The sequence below is a fragment of the Chiloscyllium plagiosum genome, chromosome 23, assembly GCF_004010195.1.
Source record: "Chiloscyllium plagiosum isolate BGI_BamShark_2017 chromosome 23, ASM401019v2, whole genome shotgun sequence".
Classification (NCBI taxonomy): Eukaryota; Metazoa; Chordata; class Chondrichthyes; order Orectolobiformes; family Hemiscylliidae; genus Chiloscyllium; species Chiloscyllium plagiosum.
Genome location: NC_057732.1, coordinates 33,350,735 through 33,369,313, shown reverse-complemented (window position 1 = coordinate 33,369,313; position 18,579 = coordinate 33,350,735). Strand labels below are relative to the sequence as shown.

The window sequence follows — 18,579 nt, the reverse complement described above, 5'->3', positions numbered from 1 at the left end:
CATTTCAGACCACAGATATACAAATCTGATGATGCCTCCTGAAGGAAAATACTGTAATTTTTCTATCATTTTCCACTTTTCCCTTCTCTCCTTCCAAAAACTTTGGTAATTTTGAAATCTCCTTGACACAATTACTGTTTGTGCAATTGACGACAGATTCAGCAAAACATATTTTTAGGCCTCTATCAATGTCAGAATTCTTGAAGTATGATATTTAATATATTAGTGCTCATATGGTATAGAAAACAATAGCTCTGAATCTTTGAATGTTGTATCAATGTACTGCTGTGATGCTTTCTCCCAAATCTCCTCATCAGAATTTCATTCACTTGTTTGGCTGATACTGTGGTGACACTCCAGTGAGCTGGAGGTGTGGATGGACTTAATAGCCAAATAATGCATTTTACCACATAGCAACAGCATTTACTTAATCACAAACAGATTCCTACTCACTTTCTTGCATTCTAAATCTACTTTCTTGCAGTTTCTCAAAGGAGGGGAAAATGCCTAAAATGTTTCTGCGTGCAAGTTGCACAAGTTTACAATTTTTATTGAAGTCTCTGAATTGTCAATGAAAGCGTATCTGTAATTGACCTCTTGAAGAAGTTTGAATCTCCAGAATTGATTCTTGCCGTGTGTCCAAACATATCTTTCTGTCAATAATCTACCTTAGTTCTGTACTCTTTCCTACACAAGACCATAGAATTTTCCTAGCCAATGGATATAACATTTTATCAAATGTGTTTTTCCGATAGACAGTCCTCACTTGAAGGTAACTCATGTTAGGGTATGGATTCGGAACAGCCAATCCTTGTCCCTGTGCTGTTCTTATATGTGAATGCAGATAGTATTATATTTGTAAATAATTTTGAATTGACTGCTTCGAAGCTAAAATTCAGGCTGTGGGATTGAAATGAATTATGTCCTTTTGAAGTTTGTTCCTTTATTAATCATAGGTTAAAAAATTGAAACTTTACATGCAAAACCTTTTAAAAGTCTTGCCTTATTTTGCTCCTTTTCTTTCCTCAAGGCCAGAGGCTCAACAGAAAGCTCCTGCAGGTCCTCCCCCTCCTCCTCCTCCACCTCTACCCGATCATGCTCCTCCAGAACCTGAGGAGGAAATTTTGGGATCTGATGATGAAGAACAGGAAGACCCTGCTGACTATTGTAAAGGTAAACCCCAGTCTACTGAGCTGATCTTTAAGTGTAGACTTGATGCAATGCATTTTTGGCTGATCTTTGTTTAGTTTGAGTCTACTTTTGAATCTGTGCTAGAAAGTATGTCTATATGCTTTAGAATTTAGAACAATGTTTAGTGAACAATACAAAATAAATGTAATAGTTGCTTGGTAGTACAGAACTTGAATATTGTTTAAAAAAGATGCATTTTATCAATGTTTCATCTTATACCCATCTGGATATTTCAAAAGAAGCACTAGTGTAAAGGGAAAGCAGCATTAATACTGGATGAAAAGAGAGAGCATATTGGTTGGCAGTGGACTCTGGCTGTCACCTATTTGGTTGAATTGCGTGGCGCATGTACATTTTAAATGAGCAACTGCCATTCTATGGCTAATTTCTCAGGACATTGCCTTGACCTATCCGTGTTAACTTGCCTGGTTTAAAATTGAAACAAAACTTTAGAGTGAACTGTCAGTCATCAACTAACTGGTACATTCTCCATGAAAACGGTGCCAGTCAGAGTCTGCTGCCAACAAATGAACACTCTCCACTTCAACAAGCAGCAGAAATGTTTTCTCTTTATGTTGGTATTTCTGGCAAATTTCCTTGATGAGTGCAAGACAAAAAAAAATTCAACAAAGTATGCCCTTCTGAGCAATGCTCAAATAGATACTCTGAAAGCTTTAAGGTCACCTTGATGCTGTTTCAAGAGAGCGGAAGATTAGAAATGTAAACTTTTCCTTTCATTGTTAATACATAATCTTTTTATTAATAACACCATTGGAGGCAGGAGCGTTCCAGTTGATCAGATATTCCAGTTGATCAAGAGGTCCACATAATCAATATAAAAATGCACACTAGGTAATATAAATGTAATGCAGGGGGTGTACACATCACTTCTACTCTATTTACAGCATTAATCACTTATGTAATGATGAAACTTTGCCTTAAATAAAACTTACCAACTTCTCACTTGCACCCTCAACTGACTACTCAGACATTGGGATGGATTGGGGCATTTGAAAAGAAATTGATTCAAAGTTGAATCAACTATTGATATTACACACGGTCATTCAATTGAACAACAAGTTTACTTTGACATAAATAAATTAAAACCATAATAATTGGATAGAATAATACGGTAAATTTTGTGGTATTTGAGAGATATAGTTTTTGCCGATTTAGCGAGAGCATCTGTTCATAAGGTGCCTGTAAAAAAAAAGTTTGCTGTGTTTTTATGATTACAAAACAGCTGTTTCAGATTAATTTGAGTAAAAGAATTGCCATGATAATATAATGAATGACAGTCCTGGAAAAGGTTACCATAATTTATATCTTCTGAAAAATACTACTTGAAACTACAAGGTTTCCACAGATGTAGTTTATGGACTGCATTCTCCAGCTGAATTTGTTTAGTTATTACAACTAAAGCAAATAGATTTGTGTAGCTTGGCTAAGATTAAGAAGAAATTTGCATTGCCATATCCCTAAGGCATCTTGAAGAACTTTGTATCAATGGATTATTTTTTAAAGTGCAATCACTATTGAGTAGTTAATTATATGAGCCAATGTACTTGTCACAAGGTCCCACTAGATGAATAAATATACAGGCAATCTGTTTTTGGTCACTGGCTGAATGAGGAATGAAGGAGGCCAAAGTCCGTGATAGTCTTGAAAATGGGGATAAGTTCAGATTCCAGCAAAGGAGGACAGAAAAGATAATCAAGACAGAGAAAATAAATGACAAGGACAAATAACAAGGAATATAAAAACTGATTGAAAAGAGATTCTTTAAAAATGAAAAACGAAGCGAGAAGTCAAAGTGAGCATAGGCGCCTTAGAAAATGAATTTTGGGACAAAGTTATAGAAAACAAGGAAATGGCAGAAGAGTTAAACAAATATTTTGCATCAGTATCTATGGTGGAAGAAACTTAAAGCATCCCATTAGTACTAAAGAATGAGGGAGGAGGAATTGAGTACTGTCACTAATAAAGTAGTGTGAAACAAACTAATGAGGCTAAAGGCAATAAGTCCCCTGGCCCTGAAGTCTTGCATCCTAGGATCCTAGAAGAGGTAGCTGCAGTGATAGTGGATGCATTGGTTGTAATTTTCCAAAAATGATTGCATTCTGGAAAAGGATCAAAGGATTGGAAAACTGTTAATGTGAAACCCCTATTCATAAAGGAGCGGAGACAAAAAGTGGGTAACCATATTGTTGGAAAAGTATTGGAATCATTGTTAAAGAAGTAAGAGTAGCACACTTGGAAAATCATAATCTAATCAAACAGTCAGCATGGCTTCATAAAAGGGAAGTCATGTCTGATTAATTTATTGGAATTTTTCAAGGAAGTCTCGACCAGAGTGGATGGAGGGGAGCCAGTAGATCTGCTGTATTTGGACTTTGAGAGAGTATTTGACAAGTACCTCATAAAAGTTTAAGTCATGAAATAAGAGCCTTTGGTGTTCGAGGTACACCGAACTTTGTTTGAATTGGCACACCCAATAAAGTTGCAAAATTATATACCTCAAATTGCATTGCCAAGACTTTCTAAGGGCTGTTTCTAAAGCGTTATAATGGAGGTTGCACAATAACCAATAACGCAACCATTGTGTTATAGAAGAACTACCTGTACTCACTGATTAACCAGAGGCCGCATGTTTTCCAATCTTTCTTTTTGCACTTATTGAGGGCTAATTGGGGATTTCTGCTGTCATAGTGTGGGATCATTATGTGTATTTTCCAGTGGTGGGTAGGAAATTTAGTACTGTGGTGAAGGGATTTAGTGGAATTGACTGCTGTGCTGTGGTGTTTATTTGATTGCCTTCATATGGGGATTTAATGGTACAGGATTTAGAGCTATGGTGAGAGGTTTATTGAAGGAGTGTTGGGGAATTACTGCTGTGGTGGCATCTTTTTGGAGGCTTTTAAAGCTTTGATGAGGCTCACTGAGTTGGTTTAATGTTGAGGTGTGTTTTATTTTTGAAGAGGGTTAACTTGTGGTGGCAGACTTGTGAACTGCTTTATTAACACCATAAGAAATAGGAGTAGGATTAGGTCATCTGGCAGTTCAAATCTGCTTTACCATTCAGTGAAACCATGATGGATCTGATAATGGCTTTAATTCTACTCCCCTGTCTGTCCTCCATAGCATTCTTACCACTTCTCTCAGTCAGAAATCTGTCTAACTCCACTGCTATGTGGAAGAAAATTTCAAGGACTAATGGTCCCTGAAAAAGAAATTCCTTCTTATAGCTAAATAACTCTTAAACGGTGACCCCCCTCCCCCACCCCCCAAGTTGTAGCTTCCCACACCAGAAAAAAACATCTTGACAGTACTCCCCGTCAACCTCCCTCAGAATGGTTTGTTTCACCAAGATCACTTCTAATTGTTGTGAACTCCAATGAGTATAGACCCAGCCTACTCACCTTTCTTCATAAAGCAACCTCTTCATCCCAAGAATTAGTTTAATTTAACTTCTTTAAACTGTTTCTGATGTAAGTATATTTTGTTTAAGTAAGGAGGCCAAAACTGGACTCTTACTTCAGGTGCATTTTGATCAGTCCCCTATATAATTGTAGCAAGATCTCCTTTCTTAATATCTTTAGCCTTATAGGCCAACATTAGAATTGTTTTCCTAATTACTTGCTGTACCTATATGGCAATGTTTTGAGAGTCATGTACAAGGTCATGCAAATCCCACTAGTACAGAATTTTGTAATCTCTCTCCACTTAAATAGTATTCTGCTTTTCTGTTTTCATGCCCAAATGAATAACTTCTCATTTTCCTATGGTACAATGACATTTTATTTGCCCATTCATTTAGCTGAAGACTCTTTTTCTATTTTCCTCGCAACTTGCTTTCCTACATAAGGTGGTAAGGACAAGCCAGGAAACTAGACCAATGAGCCTGACGTCGGTGGTGGGCAAGTTGCTGGAGGGAATCCTGAGGGACAGGCAAGGACTGATTAGAGATAGTCAACATGGCTTTGTGCGTAGGAAATCATGTCTCACAAACTTGATTGAACAAGTTTTTTGAATAAGTAACAAAGGGGATTGATAAGGGCAGAGCAGTGGATGTGATCTATGTGGACTTCAGTAAGACGTTCAACAAGGTTCCCCATGGGAGACTGGTTAGCAGGTTAGATCTCATGGAATACAGGGAGAACTAGCCATTGGATACAGGACTGGCTCAAAGGTAGAAGACAGAGGGTGGTGGTGGAGGGTTGTTTTTCAGACTGGAATGCCACAAGGATTGGGGCTGGGTCCACTACTTTTTGTCATTTATATAAATGATTTTGATATGAACATAGGAGGTATAGTTACTAAGTTTGCAGATGACACCAAAATTGAAGGTGTAGTGGACAGCGAAGAAGGTTACCTCAGATTACAACGACTCTTGATAAGATGGGCCAATGGGCTGAGGAGTGGCAGCTGGAGTTTGATTCAGATAAATGTGAGGTACTGCATTTGGTGAAAGCAAATCTTAGAAGGAATTATACACTTAATGGTAAGGTCCTAGGGAGTGTTGTTAAACAAAGAGACCTTGGAGTGCAGGTTCATAGCTCTTTGAAAGTGGAGTCGTAGGTAGATAGGATAGTGATAGGTTGGGGCTGCTTTTCCTAGAGGTTTATAAAATCATGAGGGGCATAGATAGGATAAATAGACAAAGTCTTTTCCCTGGGGTCGGGGAGTCCAGAACTAGAGGGCATAGGTTTAGGGTGAGAGGGGAAAGATATAAAAGGGTCCTAAGGGGCATTGTTTTCATGCAGAGGGTGGTATGTGTGTGGAATGAGCTGCCAGAGGAAGTGGTGGAGGCTGGTACAATTACAACACTTAAAAGGCATCTGGATGGCTATATGAATGGGAAGGATTTAGAGGGATATGGGCCAAATGGGACTGGGTTAGGTTAGGATATCTGGTCAGCATGTTTCCATGCTGTACATCTCTATGACTCTATGTATCATCAACAAATACAATGCACTCAATCCCTTCATACAAGTTGTTAATATTGATTGTAAGTACTGTAGCTGAGACCCCAGCGCCAACCCCTGCAGGACTTTGAGCTACAAGTTGGCAATCTTAAAAAAACACATTTTGTGTTAATGCCTTTCAATATTGCCAGTAACCTTTTGATGTTATTGTTAAAGTATGTAAGTCTGACACAAAATGTGGAGTGGAATCGCTTAGGCAGTTGCTGCTCTGCTCAAGCTTGCAGCTTCCAACAAGTCTTGCAAATGACTATGACCCAGATGGTTCTGTTTTCATCCTTCCTCTGGAAACCATCCTACAAAGTTGAGGGAGGATACGGATAAAGGCAAGTCTGTACTTCCTAAAATCACGCCTGGACTATGCAGGAAACAAAGAAAGGTAACATTTCAGCTTGGAAACTGGAATGTGAGGATTCCTTACAGGAATCATGACTCACGTTCTACACTTTGCAAGACAGATCTGATTGATTGTTAGCTTACAAACTTCAAGTCAACATTGCCACTTAACTATCACAAGCTCTGTTCATAAGGCTAATCATTGCTCCCAGTGATATGGAAAGGGTACTAATGATAATGATGAGCATATAATGTAGGCTTCACGGTGAGGAGCTGGTTGGTAGTTGAGTTCCTAATCGCAAATTTGATGTACTTCATCTCTCTACAGTTGTCATCTGATGGAGGTACAGTCAACATCATATGCAGCTACACAACAATTCTGCATACTAGTATCTCAGACAAAAAGCATTTCTGTGACTCCCCAGGTAACATTTTGATGAACGTTGCAAATTGTGAAAGACTACTCATCTTGCATGACTTCAGTAATCATGTTAGGGCAGATACTGATTCATACTTCTGTTGTCATGATGGGAAACATCAAGGATGGCAGATGTTTTCTTGAACTTAGTGCTCTGCCTTAAACTCTGAATCATCGGCGATTTTTGTCAGGGCAGACATCACCACAGTGTATCAGAGTGTGTTTCACACCTGTACTTAACTGGGAAGAATGCAGCAATAATAGTGTCCCACTCTTCCACGACCCAAGCCAAAATATATAAAATCTCAATTAGATCACCAAAATAACCAAATTGTCTGATGAATCACTGTTCAGGACAAAACCAGTTAGCACTAGCTTTTGTCAGCAGCAGAGAAGTAACAATTTTTTTAACGTACTTGGCTTTAACAAAAAGCAATGAGAATAAATAATTTCTAATCAACTGTTATGCAACTTAAACTGTACCCCTTCAAAAACCCCCCACAACATACACACACACTCATGAATAGATCAACAATAAACAAATATTTTAATACAGATATTATTGATTTAAAAAAAAGACAAAGTAAACAAAACGTTGAAAATTTCAAGTTCAGATTTCAAGGCTGAGTTGATACTGTTGTCTGTGAGATGATGGTTGTTCTTCGGTTCAGTAGCTGATCAGGTGGAACTCGGTCTTTTCTTGTCAAAGTTATTTATTTTAAACTTTTTAGTTGTTCAGACTTTTTCCCACATAGAAAGTGAGAGAGAAGGAGAAATGAATGCTTTTTGTTTGGAGTCTATAGATGTTTTCCTCCTCTTTGCTGAACTGAGACTTAGAGCTTTTAACACACTGCAGCTAAAACAGAGGGCTGTTATCAGGCAGTATTTCCTTAACTTAAAAACCACTCAGTTTTAAATTCAACCCCATCACTGCTTCGAAAGTAACATTGTATTGTACAGTTCAAAACTATGCAGCTCTTGATATTTGAATTACAAACCCTTGAAAATCATTTATATACCAATACAAATTCAATTTAGTTTATAATCCTAATGAAGAAAAATGTGGGTTGTTACACTTCCACAGTGCAAGTTGTGACACTGACACTCTCTTTTTCAGGCAAATTGATCATTTTGGTGATCTAATTAGTACTTTGTACATTTTGGGATGGCTTGTAGCGTAGTTGGGCAGAGGTGACCCTGGAAAGTTTCAGTGTTCCAAGCACGATGTCCCATCATGCATCAAAATCCTTTGCTCAAGTAATAGTGTCAAATACCAGAATATTTCACTGTCATTAGAATGACTCCACCTACCAAAGCTTTAGCTGAAAATGCTGATGCTAGTTTCAATGAAGTTTGGAAGTCACTCAGCTGAAACACTATGATACAGTGGAGGCATCGTATGGTCAAAGTGGTACACTCAGCAAGGACCGATTTGGCTGAGACAAAGTTGGCTGAGCTGATATTTGTCATTGATGCAACAAATCAATTGTCTATTATGCACAGCCAAAACCTAACAACTGAAACACTGTACAGCTCCAGCAGCCAAGTACAGTACAAAATGCGTAGGGAAATAAAAGAGCAAGGAATACAATGTAAAGGCTGCCGAGAAGGTGCACAAAGAGTGACATCAACATTAAATTTAAAATTTGGAAGGTCCATTCAGAAGTTTAATAACCAGGGGTGGGGATGAAGCTGATTTGAATCTGTGTTCGTGTGCTTAAACTTTCGTATCTTCTGCCCAATAGAAGATGTTGGAAGAGATTATAACTGGGATGGGAGGGTTCTTTGATTATATTGGCTGCCTTTCTGAGGCAGTGAGAAGTATATGTGGAATCAGTAGATAGAAGATTGGCTTGCATGATGGACTGGACTATGTTCATAACTGTCAGCAGTTTCTTAGAATCCTAGGCAGAGCAGTTGCTATACCAAGCCATGACACATCGAGATAGAATGCTTTCTATGGTGCATCTATTAAAATCTATAAAAACGGTTTGTGACAATGAAAATCCATGATCTGTGTATAAAGGCATCTGGAGGAAATGCCCTGCTGACACCAAATTTGCCTCTGAAAAACGCAGAAAGTGAAGTACTCACCAGCAGAAGTAAACCGATATCACAAAGGGCTGAACACTACAGTAAAGTGCATTCTGTGAAACAGACATTCCTCTGCCGTTTTCTGTTCGAGTTTGATGAAAAACCCTCATCATTTGAACCCAAAGGCCACAGACTGCTGAGCAGACAAATCCAAGTAAGGATGGTATCCGAGCTGAATTGTTCAAACACAAAGTCCCATCTGTTGCCAAAATGTTTATAATCTCCTCCTCTGCTGGGAAGTCGGCTTCATTCCAAAGGAGATACATGATGCAAAAGTCATCACACTATTCAAAAGCAAAGGTGATGGAGAAGACTGCAACAACTACAATATATCTCATTCCTTTGCGTCACAGAGAAGACCTTGGCTATGGTCATACTTAGAAGACTCCATCTACATGCATGGAAGCACAGTGTAATTTTTTGTGCCGAAGACCTACTGGGGATATGACATTCTCCAGATGCCAGCTACAAGAGCAGTGTTGAGAACAAGGTATGCTCTTTGCGATATTTTCAAAAGTCCCACCAAGACATTCAATGCTGTCACCAGAAATGAACTTTACAAAATTTTTTGGGAAAATTGGCTGTCCACCATATTAATTTAATTTGCTCTTTTCTTGACAACATGCGCTTCACTGTGTGGATTGATGGCTCCACTTCTGAAAAGTACAGAATGAAGAGTGGAATAGAGTACTGTTTCTTAGTCCACATTCTCCTTGGTATTTTCTTCTTCTTGCTCCTAATCTTTGCAGATATGGGAGCAATCAACTTGCATATAAGCTGTGAAAGCAAGCTTTCCAATCTATTAAGATTGAAAGCAAAGACAAAAACACATTACATTTTGATCAGACATTACATCTTGACTGAAGAGCTGCTACATACTTATTATGCTATGCTGGTAACACACATGGTAACTCTGCTATAACTGTCTCTCCCATGCCTATAAATTTGTTCTCCCTAAGGATCAAGAGAATCATGGTCATTTCTATCTGTGATTGATAACTTCCCAATGGAAATGGTTAGCAAATTCTGTTACCTCAGTACATAGTAACAGTCGGTCCCTTGATGACACATGGGGAAAACAGCTATCATCTTTGACTGACTTTCAGCACGCATATGGCAAAACATCAAGCTGATCCTTAGGACCAAGCCAATGACTTATAAGACTTGTGTTCTCAATACTTCTCTGGATGTCTGTGAAACATGAAACTCCGGTATCAAGAAAAGAAGTTCAACCTTTTCCATTTTTGCTATCTGAAGTGCATTGGTACTTCCTGACAGGAGAAAGTCTCAAATGCAACTGTCCTTTCTAAAGAAGACCTAAGTTTGTTAACATTCATCAAGCAAAGTCATAGAGTCATACATAGAGTCCACGCGAATCAGACCTAATCTGACCTAGTCCCATTTGCTAGCGTTTGGCCCATATCCCTCAAACCCTTCTTGTTCATATACCCATCCAGATGCCTTTTAAATGTTGTAATTATACCAACTTCCACCACTGTCATGAGGATTGGTTTCTGATTGTTGATTCGTCAGTTTTTCTGTGTATTGTTGAGCAAAGCAACACTTCATTTTAGTTTGGGAGTTATGATTTGCAGTTTCAGTTATAATTGATATGAGCAATGTTTTGAAGTATGATGCATACCCTCACGTGCTACAGCAATATGTTGGAAACAAATTGTTAATTGTTAAGATCAGGTACCCCTATATAAGTACCAACATTTTGTGAATTTGATTTTTATCAAACGTTAAGCGAAGAATTAATCTTTTTAAGTGTGTTGGATCAGCTGAAATAGTGCCCTGCCAGCTTGTATGTAGAAATTACAAAATGATAACGGCCACTAAGCCCAATCAATCTGGTTACCGCCCACTTAAGCACTGAGTTCCTATCATTTTTCTGCTCATTATAAAGTTATGGAGTTGTGGAGTTGTAGAGCTGTACACCATGGAAACTTGTCCATGTTGATCAGATATCCTAAATTAATTGAGTCCAATTTGCCAGCATTTGGTCCATTAACCTCCTAAACCCTTCCTATTCATATACCCATCCAGATATTTTTTAAATGTTGAAATTGTACCAGCCTACACCACTTCCTTTGGAATTTTGAATGTTAGTACAGTGCCTGCTTCAGTGGAGTTGAATTCTATAACATTACAACTCTATAAAGAATGCTTTCTCTTCCTCTTTGTTCTAAATCTCCATCTATATTTTTCAAAAGTGAAAAACTGCTGAAAGGACATTTGTTGTGTAAATAATTACTTACATGTCCTGTCAGGAAACAACATGTAGAAGAATTTTTGCAAATATTTATTTTTCTCACTTGTGAGCTGATAACAATGCAGACCTATTTTCTACCCCTGTTTTATCTCTCTGATCTCAAGTAATTTAAAATCAAAATATCCATTCCTAACTTCAAAATACAATTCTTTCTTCAGCACCTTGGGTATGATCTTGAAAATATTGAATGAGAATATAAGGAAGCAGTAGCTGGTGTTCTCTGTTCTGCCCCTCAAGCTTGCTCCACCATTCAGTAAGATCATGACTGATCAGTCCTAAGCCTTGTCAGCTCAGCATAGCTGTTAACTTCTTAATATTTCAAAAATCTACCAACCTTCTCTTTAAATATTTTCAGTGATTTAGCCTCCACAACACTCTTGGATAGACAATTCCAGACATTCACTACCATCTGGGAGAAGACTTTACTCCACATCTCAGTTTTAAATAAGTGTCCCCTTATTCTGTAACAATATACCTTAGTTTGAGATCTCTTCCTTTAGTGGATACACTGTTGCAACATTTACCCTGTCAAGCCCTCTCAGAATCTTGTGTCTTTCAATAAAATCGCTCCTCATTCCTCTAAACTCCAAAGAATAAACCAACTTTTGAGCCATTCTCCCCATGTCTGCGTGGGTTTCCTCTGGGTGCTCTGGTTACCTCCCACAATGCAAAGATGTGCAGGTTAGGTGAATTGGCCATGCTAAATTGCCGGTAGCGTTAGGTGTAGGGGAATGGGTCTGGGTGGGTTCCTCTTCAGAGGGTTGGTGTGGACTTGTTGGGCCAAAGGACCTGTTTCCACACTGTAAGTAATCTAATCATTCCAGATAGTCAATGCCTTCATCAGCTTGATGAATCTCTTTTGAACTACCTCCAATGCCAGTATATCCTTTTATTAAATACGGGGACCAAAACTTCACACCATATTCCAGCTGCCTCACCAACACCCTGCACTATTGTATATGGTTTCCCTGTTTTTTAAACTCCAAACCCCTAGTAATAAAGGCCAAAATCCCACTTGCCTCCTTAATTATTTTCTGCACCTGCATGTTAACCTTTGTTTCATATGCAAGAAATCCATATACCATTGTGCTGCACTTTTCTTTGAGTGTCTGTCCAGTTATATGTCTCGCTCTTGATTTTTCCTACCAAAGGTCATAAACTAACATTTCCCTTCATTGATGATTTGCCCTCTTCAAACTCCATCTGCCAAGGCTTTGCCCACTCATTCAACCTATCTATATCCACTTGCAGATTCCTTATGTACTAATTACAAAATGCCCTCCCACCTATTTTTGTATCACCAGCAAATTTGGATACATTACATACTGCCACTTCCAACATTTTATTAGTTGTCTTTCCAACATGAATAAGACCCATTAATACCAGCTCTGTCTTCAGTGTGTTAGCCAATCTTCAATCCATGCTAATACATTATTCCCTATACCGTGACTACTACCTTGTGTAATTGTCTTTTATGTGGCACATTGCCCCCATTGGGATTGGTGGTAGTCTACTGAAATGGATAAAGAATTGGTTGGCAGACAAGAAGCAAAGAGTAGGACAAGCAGATTTTTTTTACTGAGTGGCAGGCAGTGATTAGTGGGGTACTATTAGTGCTTGAACTCCAATATATATTCACAATATATATTAATTATTTGGATGGGGAAACAAAATGTAATATTTTTGCAGATGGCATAAAGCTTGATGGGAAAGTGAGCTGTAGAGAGGATGCAGATTTGGACAAGTTGAGTGTGTGGACAAATCCATATCACATGAAGTATAACATGGATAAATATGAGGATTATTCATTTTGGTAACACCAACAGCAAGATACATTCTTGTCTGAATAGCGATAGATTGGAGAGGGGTTGGGGAGTTATGAGGAGACCTAGCTGTCCTTACACCAGACTGATTCCTGGAATGATACGCCTGTTGTATAAAGAGAGACTGGATCAAATCAGTGGAATTTAGAATATTGAAGGTGGATCTCATAGAAATCTATAAAATTCTCACAGGACTAAATGAGGTAAACACTTGAAGGATGGTCCTGCTGACCAGGGAATCCAGAACCAGAGATCACAGTCTAAGGATACAGAATATGCCGTTTAGGACTGAGATGAGGAAAAACGTCTTCACCCAGAGAATGGTGAGCGTGTGGAACTCTCTGCCAAAACATTAAATATTTTCAAGAATGAGTTGGGTATAGTTCTTAGGGCTAAAAGGATCCAAAGGGGAGAAAATGGGAACGGGGTACTGAGTTGAAAGATCAGCCATGATCATATTGAATGATGGAGCTATGTCCAAGCACTGAATGGCCTACTCTTAGTATTTTCTACATTTGTCAGATGCCTTCTGAAGGTACTATTACATAATATCTGCTGATTCCCTTTTAGAAACTTTGATTGTTATATACTTAAAGAGCTCTAGCAGATTTGACAAACATGATTTCCCTTTCACAAAACCAAATTGACTCCGTGTTAAGTTTTCTAAATATCTTGCTTTTTTTTCCTTAATAATCGACTCGAGCCTTTTCCCAATCATCTATTTTAAGCTAATTGGCCTATAGTTTCTTGTTTTCTATCTCCTTCCCTTTATGAACAGGAGCATCACAATAATAGTTTTCCAATCTGCTGGAACCCTTCAAGCACCCAGTGAGTTCAGGAATGTTTTGCTCAATGCCTCCACTAACTCTTCAGCCACTTCTTTTCAAAACCTTGGGTGAAGTTTATTGGGGCCTGGTGACTTGTCTGCCTTTAGTCCTTGTCAAATATTTGTGTCTTGTGATAGAGGCTGTTATGAGAACTTTCCTTCTGTTAGCATCTTGCTTTTCTATTATCTTTGGGATATTTGTATCTTGAAGACTGATGCAAAGTATTGGTTTGAATTATCTGTTATTTACCTGTTCTACATTATCAATTAACTTGCAACATCCAAAGGTCCCACACTTACTTTAGCTATATTTTTGTTTATACCCATAGAAGTCTGCCATTGATTTTTATGTTTCTTGACAAATTTACTTTCATAATTAATTTTCTCCAACTTTGTTAGCTTTTTAGTCATGCACTGCTTGGTTCCTATGACTCGTTTTTGTTGCTTTATTTGCCTTAGTTTTTGATTGGATACGCTCCTTGAACACCTTTCATCAGGCACAGGTGGTTTAATCTTCTCAGAGTCCTTTCTAACAAATAAAGTTTTGCTGAGCATTATGAAATATCTGCTTAGATGTCTGCCACAGAAAATCCACTGACTTTCCCCTTAGTCTATTTTCCCAATGCCCGTGAGGTAACTCTTCACATTTCTGTTTTTGGCCTTGTTTAGGATACTAGTTTAAGACCTGAGTTGCTTTCACTTAAACTGAATTTGAAATTCAACTTTGTTGCAATCATTACCCCAGTAGATTCTAACCTACAAAATCACTTATTAATCCTACCTCATTACACATTACGACCTTTTAATTCAGCTACTTATTAGGAAATCTCACAATCAAATACGGAAATGATTACTTAAACCGTAATGCATGTAGCAACCAAATTAAACTCCTCACTAACAACCCAACCATCCTGTGGCTGACCATTTCAACTCCTCCTCCCCCCGCCTCCCCCCAATCCTGGGCCTCCACCACCAAATCAAATCCACCCACCAGCTGTGTCTTCTGCAAATTTGTCTAGAGTACACTTGCTTCCTTCCTCCAATTCATTAATATCTATTCTCAACAGTTGTGGTCCCAGCATGATCCCTATGGAATCCCACTAGTTATAGGTAGCCAACCTGGAAAAGAACCCCTTATCCCTTTGTGGGCGGCACGGTGGCACAGTGGTTAGCACTGCTGCCTCACAGTCAACAGTTGTGGTCCCAGCATGATCCCTATGGAATCCCACTAGTTATAGGTAGCCAACCTGGAAAAGAACCCCTTATCTCCACTTGCTGTTTCCTGTCCATTAGCCAATTCCCTATCTGGATATTTGTTGGCCTGGGTGGGAAGAATATGCACAGAGAGGCAAAGTGTTCAATCGTCAGTCTTTAAGGACCTAACTTTCCACTGGTTTTTGTGAAGCTGTATCTATGTCTCATTGGTCAATTCACCATTTTAAAAACTTTCAGCATTTAAAGTGGCCTCACAGCTGTTAACGTTGGTTTAGAACTCCATGGCAGCTATTCCTGAAGGGCTTTTGTGGCACAGTGATAGTCTCCCTACGTCTGAGCCAGGAAGTCTGGGTTCAAATCCCACCTGCTCCAGAGTTGTGTGGTAAGATTGATGAACATGTTGATTTTGAAAATAGCTGCTGTGGAGCACAAAACCCTGAAAATCTCAATTGGTGACTGCACTGTGTGTTAACACCCCCAATTGGGTAAACCCTGAATTAGTATAACCTTCATTAAATCTTCTGTAAATGATCTTCCAGATTTGATTTTGAAATGTTGAAGATGCAAACTAATCCCAAATGTATATCCCCTATTTTCTTTGTGGAACCTAAATTCAGTCCTTTTTACCTTTATTTTGGTCACTGTTAATGAACTTTCAATTACAATGGTCAAGAAAATCCACCTGTGACATTTGACATCAAAGTTGTGCTTTAAAATCCTAAAAAAAAGCCTCTAACATTTATCTGAGAAAGTTAACATAAATACTGCATCTATGTAAAAGTTCAGAATTAAAACTGAATGTTGAATGTGTTCCACCTTAGTGCAGTGGTGAGAGTAGCTCAGTTTGCGAAACTAAAGCGTAGTTGTGGTCCCAAACACTTTGTGGACCAGATTTTTAAGCAAAAACTTACTTTATGGCTTTTGCCTTACATTTTAGATTACTTTTGTTCTGTCAAGAAGCAGCAATTTATCATATATTAAGTCTTGAGCTACTTTGATCTACTGCATCCATGTGAAGATAACACCTTGACAAATCTCAGAATTTCTGGAAAACTTGCCTTCTGGTGGAATTAATTTAATTTAAAATATAAAGCTGTAATAAATTGTTCTTGCCTATATATTCCCTATTGCTTAGATGCGCTAATGGAAAACATAGCAAATGAAATGAAGAAACCAGTTCGGTGTACTTTGCCTTTATTGTTATTTATCTTCATTGCAGTTAATTATTATTACTTTAAATTTTACATTTCTTGTCTCACTAGTTCTGGAGAGATAATACTTTTGCCATATTTTGGCAACCTTGTATAGTTGAAGATGTTAGTTTCCAAAGTGTTGGGTGGTGGCATATCCACTTCTGTGGTAGTAATGTTAACAAGTCACGTATAAGAAACCTTTACTCTGTACTTTTCTTGGCATAATTGGTGTGCTGTATGAGGCAATTTATCTTTGGAAATCAAAAATAAGAGATATTGGATGTTTACGTTAGAAGAATTTTTAAGAAAAATCCAAGCGTGGATTCTGTTCCATTTTGTGCTTTCATTCAAAAAAAAATTGTCAAGGAGTTTGTTGAGGCAACTATTCATGTAAACTCCTCTTCTGTGTGCGAATCATTTGATTTTTAAAGTAAAATCGTCAATTTCTGGTAGCATGCTTGGTAAGATTTACTTTAAAACTACTGTTGTCTGGCATATGATGTGAATATTTAAAAAAAAAAAGCAGAATGAGTAAATTATGTAATCCCCTCAGGTCTGCTGTACCAAGATTAAATATGATGTTGGCCAATCTACTGCCTGAGCTCCATTTTATCACTCACTTCCCATTTATATATGCTTTGTGTTTTTAATGAAAAGCATAGCAAATGAGTGTACCTATTTGTTTTGTTAAACTATCCTGTTGTTTAAAGCAATAGATTTGTATGTCAAATTCTCTACCACAGTTAAAATTTTGGAATAATGCTATTTCTTTCCTAGGTCTTTTAAGAAAAGTAATTACATTGCCACTAAAGAATTATTCTTTTCCTTGCTTGTCTTTCAGGTGGTTACCATGCGGTGAAAATAGGGGACCTGTTTAATGCACGATACCATGTAATTAGGAAACTCGGATGGGGACATTTTTCTACAGTATGGCTGTGCTGGGACATTCAGTAGGTGTTTGAATATTCTTGGAAATAAACATTACTGATATTCAGAAATTTCATATGAGGTAGTTCTTTCTATTATCACAGTTAAAATGAACTTTTTCTCCCCCTTTCAATGAAAGACTTCCAATCATCCGATTTCTCAAACATTTTCCTTACAGGCTGTACACGCCATTATTGTTCTTACATATCACTATTTCCTCTACATTCCCAAATTGTACTTTTAAAAAATTAGGTCATTGGGTAAATTCTTATCACTGAAGTATGTGGTTGGTTATACCAAGTCTCAGAACATACGAGCTGGGGTCATTCAGCCCTTTAACCTGTTCAGCCATTCTACATCAAGTTTGATTGTCAACACCGTCACCATTTTCCCATATTAAACCGCTTATTCCTTGAGGTCATGATGACTAGAAATTTATTGATATCTAGAAATTTCTCAATTTCTTCCTTGAGCATACTTAATGAGTGAGTTTCCATCGCCCCCTGAGGTACAGAATTGCAAAGATTAATTAGGTTCTGAGTGAGTGGATTTCTCTTTCTCTCTGTTTTAAATGTCTTACTTCATTGTCTAAAACTGTACCTCTTGGTTTCCAGCAATGGGGAGCATCCTTTCTGCACCTACCTGTATCAACAATGGTTTCATAGTCATTATTAAACTCATTTCAGGTTTTCATTGAATTCAATTTCCACCATCTGTCATGCCATTGCAAAGTCACTGAAAGCTGGTGAAATAAACAGTTAGTCCAGTTTGCCTTTATTACAAAAGAATTTGAGTTCAATTTCAGTTGTACAAAACTCTGGTGAGACTGCACTTGTTCAGTTTCGGTGCCTTACCTGAAGAAAGATACAATTTAAGAATTTTGTAAGTTTCGGTTAGTTCAACATTCATACTTCTAAACTCGAGAGAATACAGAACCAGTCGTCTCAATATGCCACCAGCATGCTCTCCATGAAAGCTATATCTTTCCTTTGGGCTACATGGGACTCCAGACCCACGGCAAATGTAGTTGACTCTTAATTGCTTTCTGGGCTGTTAGGGATAGACAAAACATGCTGGCTTAGGTTTGCAACACTTACATCCCTTGAATGATTTTTTAAAAAAATCTTTATTAATCCAAATTTACTTTGCCTAATTAGATCATTATTCTCTAGATGTCCAGTTAACTATGATATCCTTTATAATAGATTCTACTATATCCCCACTGTTGATCTCAGGCTAGCAGGACTGTATTTCCCCATCCTCCTTTCTTAAGTAGTTGGGTTACATTTGCATTCTTCT

The 18,579-nt window shown here is 38.0% G+C and overlaps 1 protein-coding gene across 5 annotated transcripts in view; it reads left to right on the top strand.

The window, feature by feature from the left end:
- Positions 1–18,579, top strand: part of LOC122561755 (SRSF protein kinase 2-like) — a 210,482-nt gene that overhangs the window by 90,387 nt on the left and 101,516 nt on the right. For all 5 annotated transcript variants that reach the window (XM_043713868.1, XM_043713866.1, XM_043713867.1 and 2 more), the window contains 2 exons: positions 1,031–1,173; positions 17,195–17,303. In XM_043713868.1, coding sequence (XP_043569803.1) covers positions 1,031–1,173; positions 17,195–17,303 — 252 coding nt within the window. The remainder of the gene's footprint in view (positions 1–1,030; positions 1,174–17,194; positions 17,304–18,579) is intronic.